The following is a 10,478-nucleotide window of genomic DNA, read 5'->3' as shown; positions in this document are numbered from 1 at the left end:
GTGTGTGTGTGTGTGAAGGCTTTTCTCTCTTTTCTTCCTTTTTCAGTCACTCTCCTATTCTTTCTCTCCTCTTTCCCCTTCTCTTTCCCCTTCTCTTTCCCCTTCTCTTTCCCCTTCCCCTTCTCTTTCTCTTTCTCTTTCCCCTTCTCTTTCTCTTTCTCTTTTCCCTTCTCTTTCTCTTTCTCTTTCCCCTTCCCCTTCTCTTTCCCCTTCCCCTTCTCTTTCTCTTTCCCCTTCCCCTTCTCTTTCTCTTTCCCCTTCTCTTTCTCCTTCCCCTTCCCCTTCTCTTTCTCTTTCCCCTTCTCTTTCTCTTTCCCCTTCCCCTTCTCTTTCTCTTTCCCCTTCTCTTTCTTTTCCCCTTCTCTTTCTCTTTCCCCTTCTCTCTTTCCCTCTCTCTCCCTCCCTCCCCCCTCTCCCTCCCCCCCTCCCCCCCCTCTCTCCTTTCCATGCTTCCTTTCTGCCTTCTTTCTGTCCTTCATTCTTTCCTTCCTTCCTTCTTTCTGTCCTTCCTTCCTTCCTTCTATCTGTCCTTCTTTCTTCCCTTCCTTCCTCCTTTCCGTCCTTCTTTCCTTCCTTCTTTCTGTCCTTCATTCCTTCCTTCTTTCTGTCCTTCATTCCTTCCTTCTTTCTGTCCTTTCTTCCCTTCCTTCCTCCTTTCCTTCTTTCTGTCCTTCATTCCTTCCTTCCTTCTTTCTGTCCTTCATTCCTTCCTTCCTTCTTTCTGTCCTTCATTCTTTCCTTCCTTCCTTCTTTCCTTGCTTCTTTCCTTCCTTCCTTCTTCCCTTTCTTTCCTTCTTTCTGTCCTTCCTTCCTTCCTTCTTTCTTTCCTTCCTTCCTTCTTTCCTTCCTTCCTTCCTTCTTTCCTTCCTTGCAGATCGACCGCAGGCTGCAAGCTGCGCCCCCCTGGCACCTTGGTTGCCTGGGCCCACCGCTGGCTGCCTTCCCACCTGGGAGGAGGGGGAAGACCTGGGGGAGCTGAGACACCCTCCAAGCCTTCTCTGCATTGCCTCCCCTAAGGTTGCCAACCTCCAGGTGGTGGCTGGAGATCTCCTGCTATTACAACTGATCTCCAGCCAATAGAGATCAGTTCCCCTGGAGAAAATGGCCACTTTGGCCATTGGGCTCTATGGCTGTGCAGTCTTCCTCCCCAAACCCCGCCTTCCTCAGGCTTCACCCCCAAAACCTCCCGCCAGTGGTGAAGAGGACCTGTCAACCCTAGCTTCCCCCCACACACACACACAAGGAGATCTACGCCCGGTATGGCCCCCGAACGATGTTATAAATATGCAAATGGCCCTTGGCAGAAAAAAGGTTCCCCACCCCTGTTCTAAACTAAAACCTCAGTATTCAGGTTAAATTGCCGCATTGGCACTCGGCGATAAATAAGTGGGTTTTGGGTTGCAGTTTGGGCACTCGGTCTCTAAAAGGTTCGCCATCACTGGACTAGGATGTGGCCACTTTGCTATGGAAGCTCTAATCCCCACTCTGCCATGAAGCTCGCTGGGGGACCTTGGGCCAATCACACACCCTCAGTCTAACTTCACAGTGTTGTTGTAAGGATAAAGCGGAGGAAAGTAATGTCAGTGGCTTTGTGGAGAAAGGTGGTGTTTAAATGAAGTACACAATAACTATAACCAAAGATGGGGAGGACAGATAAAAAGTAGGTAGGGTGGTGGGTAGGAAGAAGACAAGGAAGCTAGGAAAGGGGAGAAAATAGGGGCTGCCAAGAGGAGGGAAAGAAACTGTGTAGGGAGGGGGATACAGGGGAAAGTGATGTATCCCCCACAGGTCCCCCACTGTGAACTAGGCCCAGCTGAGACTGGCCTATACCAGGCAATTTCGCCTAGCTCAGTCCGGTAACTCGTTAAAAATAAACCACAAATAACAGAAGCAGTACCTGTATATTTAAGAAATGAATTCCTCTCAGATCTCAGTGGCCACTGTCACAACCATATTGTGTGTAAAGTGCCATCAAGTGGCGGCTGACTTATGGCAACCCCAGCAAGGGGCTTTCAAGGCAACTGAGAAGCAGAAGTGGTTTGCCATTGGCTTTCTCTGCAGGGTCTTCCTTGGTAGTCTCCCTTCCAAGTACCAACTCTGCTTTGTTTCCGAGATGATGATGAAGAAGAGTTTTTATATGCTGACATTCTCTACCACTTAAGGGAGATCCAAACCGGCTTACAATCACCTTCCCTTCCCCTCCCCACAACAGACACCCTGTGAGGTAGGTGGGGCTGAGAGAGTGTGACTTGCCCAAGGTCACCCAGCTGGCTTCGTGTGTAGGAGCGGGGAATCAAACCCAATTCTCCAGATCAGACTCCACCGCTCCAAACCACCGCTCTTAACCACTAAACCACACTGGTTCTGATGAGATTGGGCTTCATCATGCCACCTGACATTGACAGCCTTCAAACCTTGGTTTCGGTCATCAAAAGGCAGGGGAAAGACTCTTTCCAGGACTATTTTGTGGTAATTCCTACAGAGGAGTGATGTCACTTGCAGGTTTCCCCTAGAAATAACTTCACAATGTTCACTGACGGCACCTCTCCCATGCCCCTGCCTCCATAGGCGCCTGCCAGTTGCCAACAACCTGTCGCTGGCTGGCAACTCTACATACGCCTGACATAGTTTAGTCACTAATACTTACTCACATGGCTTTAGTGTGTGCAGCCTACATTTAAGCCAACAACTCCTAGCATGCTAAAACTGCACATGGAGGAATTATAACCCAATTTAAATGTGACTCCTGCCACCCATAGCTATGCACAAGTTTTGTTTCGGGGAGGGGGGAATGGACTCCTCACATTACTTTAAAATCAGGCCACTCTCTCATTAGGTGGAATTTGTTGTCCCGAGATGTGGCAATAGTCTCTGCTTTAGATGGCTTTACGAGGTACTAAACCAGTGATCCCCAATGTGGCCCACGCACATGTTTCCTGGTGCCCATTTCCTAGAGGCAATGCGGTAGAGCCCCGGGAGTGTCAAGATCCGGCAGACCTAGGTTCAAATCCCCACGCTGCTATGGGATATCTCTGGGTGACCATGCGCCAGTCACACTCTCTCTCAGCCTCACCTACATCACGGCTTGTCATTGTGAGGATAACGTGGAGGAGAGAAGAACAATATTGTAAGCTGCTTTGTCTTGATTGGGGAGAAAAGCGGAATATCTAAATAAATACTTCCACACTCCATGCTTCCTCTTCCCATTCCCCTCTTTTTCCTCAGTAAAATTCTTACTGCCTTCCTTTCTACGCTCTATCGCTCACCTTTTCCATCCTCTCTTCCCCCTTTCTCTGCCCCTCTTTCTGTTTTGAGTTTATCTGACCATCACTTGATACCCCACCACTGAGCTAGTTTGCTTACAGGTATGCTGAAGGCAATAGGATGGATAAGGTGTACTAAAAGCAGTGGGACCAGCCCCAAAGAAAGTTGTCTCCCACAAAGTCTCAGTGCCTGATTCTCCGTCTTCACTGGTAATTATGTGGGGGGGGGGAACCCTCATTACAAGAAGTGAATACAAGTAGAGGCAGATGAGAAGAGGAAGGGTTAAGGAGAATGGCAGTTTTACTCCCCATTCCTCAGACAGGTAAACCCACCTCACCCTCCTAATAGCTGCCACGGTAAGAATCACCTTCACACACAACCCAAACAAAATCTAATGTATACAGCACGGGCCTCATTTGGGTCCCCTTGTCAGAATCCCCGTCCCACAAAGATTTGTGTATTGTAATTATGGCCACCTACGAGTTTATTTCAATTGATCTTGTACCACAAAAAATGAAAGTTCTCATTTGTCCTTGAACATTTCACTTCATTGAAAAATTATGTTTAAAATATATATTTATTGTGGAAGTTTAGGGAGAAAGACCCTCCGTGGCATCCATTTTGTGGTGGCGCCTATTGTCTTTCTCCAAATGCCCAACAGTTCAGGTTCAACAAGATTGGGGCCCCACAATGCTCAATAAGCCATAACGTATGGAACATTTATTGGAATATTCTAATAAAATATTTTTATTTATTGACTTATTTATTCCCTGCCTTTCTCCCCCAACAGGGACCCAAAGCAGTTTACAGTATTCTCGCCTCCATTTTATCCTCACAACAACCTTGTGATGTAGGTTAGGCAGGGGGTTGGATGATCCGTGGAACCTGGCAGGGGGAAGGTTAATGCCCATTCTGCTCAGCACTGAGGACCCCGACTGAATTCCCACCACCCAGAGCCTTTTCCCAGGAGGTTGGCTCGTCAATAGGGTTGCCAACCTCCAGGTACTAGCTGGAGCTCTCCTGCTATTACAACTAAGGTTACCAGGTCCCTCCACCACCAGCGGGAGTTTTTGGGGCGGAGCCTGAGGAGGGAGGGGTTTGGGGGAAGGGAGGGACCTCAATGCCATAGAGTCCGATTGCCAAAGCGGCCACTTTCTCTTTTTTTTAATATTTTTTTTAATTTTTATAACATAAAACAAACAATTACAATACTAAAAAGAAAATATGAAGAAAATACAAAAGAGTATCAATTATGATAGTTACATTCAAGATTACAAAATAATAGAATTGAAAAAAAGAAAATACCCTTTTGACCCACCACCCACCATAAAAAGTGACCCATCACCAGACTTCCGAAGAAGTGTCTGAACAGTTTTAAACATTACATTATTAACAATAAAACAGAAAAGTGATAAAACTTATTTCTATAACTCACTAACTAAATTAGTAAAATCCATTTTTTGCCAGTTTATCCCAATATGCGACGGCCTTTGCCCAAGTTTTTTTTAAATTCTTCCATATCTTTTCCATGTAGGAATTCTGTTAAATTTGGCCAAGCGGCCACTTTCTCCAGGTGAACTGATCTCTATCAGCTGGAGGTCAGTGGTAACAGCAGGAAATCTCCTGCTACCGCCTGGAGGTTGGCAACCCTAATTACAACTGATCTCCAGCCGATAGAGATCAGTTCACCTGGAGAAAGTGGCCGCTTGGGCAACTGGACTCTATGGTATTGAAGTCCCTCCCCTCCCCAAACCCCGCCCTCCTCAGGCTCCGCCCCAAAAAAACTCCCGCCGATGGCGAAGAGGGACCGGGCAACCCTACTCGTCGGGTCAATAAAAACTGGCCCTTGACCACCGGAAGAGGCCGCCCTGGGAACCCCGCGCGACCCCAGCGCTTGGAAGCAGGACGGGGCTTCGGAGCAATCTTTGCCTGGCTCCTCCTGGCGCCCTGAGAGTCTCTCCCGCCGGCGTCTCCCCTTCCCACCCCTGCATGCTCCCCTGCGAGCCATTGAGGCGGCCTCGCCGCGGGCTGCTCCAGCAAGGCCAAAACCCCTGCCCGGGGAGCGCCAGGCGCTTGAGGGCTACGCAAACTGCGCGGACGCTCGAGAAGCGCGGCGGGCTTCGGGCGCAGAAGCCGCCAAGGCAAACGAGCGCGCCAAGGGCAGGGGTCGGCGAGGAGGGCGCGCGGCTCCCGGGGGTGGCGCCGCAGCAGGCGACGCGCAGGTGCTTTGGAGAAAGCCCGCTGGCGGCCAGGGCGCACGTGGCACCGGCACCCCCAGATGAACATGCACACGCGCACGAAACCACACCCGCGAGACGCAACGGGCGAAAACGCACGGGAGGTTCGGCCTTGGATCGGCCGCTCTCTAAATGCACATTTTCCCCAGCCAAAGTCTCAAAACTCAAAAATAAGCCCCCCCCCATGCAGAGTTTGGAGAATTCAGATCGGGGAAACGTGCATCTAGAGAGCGGCCGATCCAAGGCCAAACCTCCCGTGCGTTTCCGCCCGGAGGTCCCTTCTAGTTTGCAGATCCGTACCTGCTTTCTTGCAAAACAGTTGGTTTCCACCACGGTTTGTTTGGCAAAGGCGACCCTCCGCCGTTGCGGATCGAGCGTTGCCCCTCCGGATCCAGCAATTCTCGGCAGTTCTCACGAGGGGGGTCCTGCCCTTGTCCCACCCGTCCTGGGCGCGTTTACTCCGAAGCAAGCGACCCTCCCTCGTGGGCCCAGGACCCCCTCTGGCAAACGGGCGCGGAATGCGCGGGATTCGCTCCTGAGTTCCGGACCGCCGTTTCCACGCGCGGATCCCGAACTCGCCCGTTCCGTTCAGTTGCGCCTCCGCCTGAAGTCCAGCCCCCTTTTCAGTCCCGCGCAACTCTGGAGCTGGCGCGCTGCTGGGCAGGCGGTGCCGGCGGGCCTTTGGGCAGGCCACTGGCCCTGGCTCTGCACGCGTCGCCCCGCTTGCGGGGAGCTGGCCCGGGGTCCGAAGCAGGGCGGCGGAGAGGCGCACGGGGCCGGCGCGCGTGAGGCTGCGAGGCGAAGGCGGCGGGGAGATGCACTAAAGGCCCCGTCGCCTCGGGTTGGGAGTTTGCTCCCCCCCCCCATCTCCCCTTGAAGTCGCCTTCTCAGGCAACGGAGCCGGCGCCGCTCCTGCCCTCCGCTCCCCGCCCCCTTATTGCTCGGCGAGGCAAAGAGCTCCGATGCCCCCGACAGCCGGCGAGCCATGAGGCCCGACGACATCAACCCCCGCACCGGCCTGGTGGTGGCCCTGGTCAGCGTCTTCCTCGTCTTCGGCTTCATGTTCACGGTGTCCGGCATCAAGGGCGAGTCGCTGGGCGACATCCCCCTGCTGGCCATCGGGCCGGCCATCTGCCTGCCCGGCATCGCCGCCATCGCCCTGGCCAGGAAAACCGACGGCTGCACCAAGTGGCCCCACACCCGCTGCTGCCCCGCCGGCCGCTGCCGCGCCTGCCGCGACAAGCCCCGCGACAAAGACGCCCTCGAGCTGCTCAGGACCCCTTCCGAGCTGGAGTCGGGCAAGGGCAGCAGCGACGAGCTGGCCAAGGCCGCCGGCGCCCCCCCGGGCCGCAAAGCCGCCCCCGGGGCCGGCGCCGAGGACGCCGCCGCCGCCCAGCCGGGCAAGAACTGGCTCCTCCACGTGGATCAGGAGGAGATGCTCAGGTACTTGGACGACTGTTACCCGGAGATGCCCGGGAATGTGTTCGTGGCCCAGGGCGGCCCTTGCAGGGCCTTGGACGAGCCGGACCCCCCGGCCTTGGAAGGCCCGGACGCGGAGGAGGACCCCGTCTCCGTCGCCCCCAAAGGCAGCGTCATCGTCTGCTCCTACCAGGAGAACGGCTCGGACGACAGGTACTGTTGCTACATCAACCCCAGCGAGGAGATCTGCTCGGATCACGAGACGATCATTTGAAAAGACCGCCCGGCACTTTCTCCCTGGAGAGAGAGAGAGAGAGAGAGAGAGAGATTGTAATTTGGCCAGGGACTTCGGACACTAATAGACATTCCCAACTTTCGGCTCTGAACAAAATATATATCCAAGTATTGGCACGTTTTGCACTGCATGGGACAATCCTCGACTCTTAACTTTCAAGCCTGGTATGTGACTGAGACGCAAACCTTTTGTGCCTGAAATACTGAATTCCCCCCTGCCCTTAAGTCATAATGAGCATGTTTAAGGAGGATCGGTCCTTTTTATTATTATTATTATTATTAATGACGATTAGGACAGTTTGTAGCGTTTGCACTGACCGTTTTCGTTAGGACAAAATGTGGCGGGAATTGGAGGTGAAAATCCCACAGTTCTTGATGGTTCACATCGTGGCAGACTTCAGAATTTAGGGCCAGACTGTTGGAATTCCGGGACTGGCTCTGGGAGAGTGGGTGGAGCAGCAGCAGGGACCACGTTTGTTTCCCCTGCCCATTTCCCCGTTCTCAGAAGCCCAGACAGGCATGAGAATCAGGAGGCGGCACAAAGTTTAAAAGATTCCGAGTTTAATAAAGACCTTCTTTAGAGATTTATGCATGGGAATTTTTGCCTTGGGTTTGCCGCTCGTTTCCCCATCCAAATTCTCAAAACTCTACAAGGGGGCTTATTTTTGAGTTCCGAGAATCCGGATGGGGAAAACGTGCAGCTAGAGAGCTGCAAACCCAAGGCAAATCCTCCTGTGCATAACTGGCCTTTCTCTGCACCAGATTACAGCCACCGCTAATTTAACTTGCTTCTAGTCCGTCCTTTTTTTGTTTTTGTTTTGTTTTGTGCATCTGGTCCGCTGTAAGTGGCCTGGGCTTACCCCAAGGCAGTCTAAAATACTGGCCTGAATCGAGCCATGGTGCCCTAACCAACACCCCCATTTCAGTTCTCCCCAGCTCTGTGGTCCAGATCCACATTGTCCCCACCTCCCCTGAGGCTGATTGATTGCGGGTGCCAAATAACTGGCCTGAAGTTCCAGCCATGGAACTCCCATTCTCACTGGAAAAGAGAGCGTTCTCAATTCTCCCTCTCCCCTTGACTTCTGCAAACAACAATAGGAGCTGGGTCACCGTTCAGTTAGCTAGATGTTTTTTTCTGTGTTTAAGGCTTGCTGCTGGGGTGGGGGGGGGAACATGCATGTTCTTTTTCCTCATCTGAAAGATCAAACGGGCAAGCTGAGGCAACTCAGCCTACATTGCCTGCAATGAACTCAAAGCAAATAGCTGGCCATACATAAAAGGTGCAAATATCTTCCTCCTCCGCTCTTAAGGAATTTGCTCAGCATTTCATGAATTTAGGATTATGAGTGTTTCTGATGGAGTTTGTATATAGAATCTGAATCATAGAGTTGGATGATACCATAGAGGCCATCTAGTCCAACCCCCTGCTTAATGCAGGATCAGCCTAGAGAGCATCATCCTGCTATGATATGATCATTCTGGAGGATTATCCAGGTTAGTCCATTGCAGCAATATCACACTCGAGTCCAGTGGAAGCTTAAAGGTTAACAAAATGTATTTCCGCATAACCTTTCTTGAGGAGCATTCGAGTATGCTGCTGGACTCCTGTTTGATCATCCCTCTGTGCAGGCGTTGATTTGATGTCTAATGTAACATAATATTTCCAATTTTAAACTTAGACCAGGGGGTTGAGTTTATAAAATGGAAGAGGGCATAATTTGTAGAAATTTAAACAGGCAAATTGTCTCTTCTTTTGACAGATATAATCCACGGCGGAGAATATTCATAAGCATATTTTAGAAGTCCCCCTGTCTCATTTTATTTGGAAAACTGAATCCAGAGTTAAAGCCATTGGAAAGTTGAATCCATTAAAAATAAAACAGGAGTCCACTGACACATTGTAGCATAAAATTTTGTGAACCCACTTCACCAAATGGATGAAGTGTTAGACCCACAGGGCATGTAACATTTGTATCTGAAAACATAATGCCACAATAACTTCCTCATTCTTTACATCCAAAAATCTATTTTGCTGCCTCAGAGCAACATAAATCCATTTATGGTATTAGAATATGAGAACCCTGTTTCATCGTTCTCTATGACTACTTTGAAAATATGGCATGGATTGATTAAAAATGGCACATGCAATAATAGAGCATCACTTAGGGCCAGACGAGACTTGCTGTGAAGGATCCTGGTATGGGGTCTTCTGTAGCTTTTTAAAATAAATGATAATTTGTTTTCCCAGGCGTCTGCTTTAAGGATTGGGGAGGGAGAGGAGAGGGCATTTATTTAACCCTTTGCTTGCCTGTGTCTTCCACGATTTAAACACCCGTCTAAGGATGTAATTGGCTATTGTGGGGAAATACATGAGTTCATTTGCCAGAGTCTGTATTGTCCTGCAAGAGCCAATTGTAGCCTTGGAGAGATATTTTTAAATCATGGAAGAGACATAGAAGCAAATAGGTAAATATTTTCTTTCCCGCCTCATCGAGCGACGAAGGTTGCTAACAGACTTGGAGAAAAATGTCTTGTCTCTTTAATAGAAGCTTAATGCGCAGAAATGGACAGTTGAAGTTTTTCATGGCATGGTGAGAAATAACATCACCTGGTAAATAACATCCAGTTAAGCCTCTATTAAAGGGACAGGAGTTTTTTTTTTCTCCAGGCAGTTGGCAGCCTAGCCATCTACTTTTCCCCACTCTTCAAAATCAGGGTACCTTGGACTGCAAGTCAGCCTTTGAAAAAACATGGAATACCCCATACCTGACCCTGAACTGATCGTGCATGCCTTGTACCCCTCTGCTCTTCTAAATACCTACTGAATATAAAATGTAATGTTACTCAGGGGTGCCTATAGACATAGATGTATATCAGGACCCTCCCCCAAGAGATTTGACAGACATACTGGGCAGCGAATGAAATGCTGGTTCAGGATCTTTCTCCTTCCTGATAGTTCTGTTTGACTTTCTTATTTTTAAAGCACTATACATATAGTTATTCGATAAAAGTAATTTGTCTCCTCTCGTTAAAAAACACACACAACAGAATTCTTAAAACATTGAAACACTGGTTCAGGGAAGTCTGGGGCTTGGGTTAGTAACATCCCTGGTTTCTGGCCAGTCAGAGCTGTGTACAGCTTGCTTTACTATACACTTGAAGAACCCGTTTCCTTTAAACTCAATCCAGGAGAGAAATTTGTATGGGTAAACAACATTTGTACAGCATATGCTTCCACAGTATTGCTCAAACTGTGTGTGTATC

The 10,478-nt window shown here is 50.0% G+C and overlaps 1 protein-coding gene across 1 annotated transcript; it reads left to right on the top strand.

The window, feature by feature from the left end:
• The first annotated feature begins 6,486 nt into the window (after positions 1-6,486).
• TMEM215 (transmembrane protein 215) lies at positions 6,487-7,194 on the top strand. The gene has a single exon (XM_056849128.1). The coding sequence runs from the start codon at positions 6,487-6,489 to the stop codon at positions 7,192-7,194; it is 708 nt and encodes a 235-aa protein (XP_056705106.1).
• The last annotated feature ends 3,284 nt before the right edge of the window (positions 7,195-10,478 follow it).

This window comes from Euleptes europaea, chromosome 4 (genome assembly GCF_029931775.1).
Source record: "Euleptes europaea isolate rEulEur1 chromosome 4, rEulEur1.hap1, whole genome shotgun sequence".
NCBI classification, from domain to species: Eukaryota; Metazoa; Chordata; class Lepidosauria; order Squamata; family Sphaerodactylidae; genus Euleptes; species Euleptes europaea.
The sequence above is the reverse complement of the archived record's forward strand: the minus strand, read 5'-3'. Positions and strand labels throughout refer to the sequence as shown.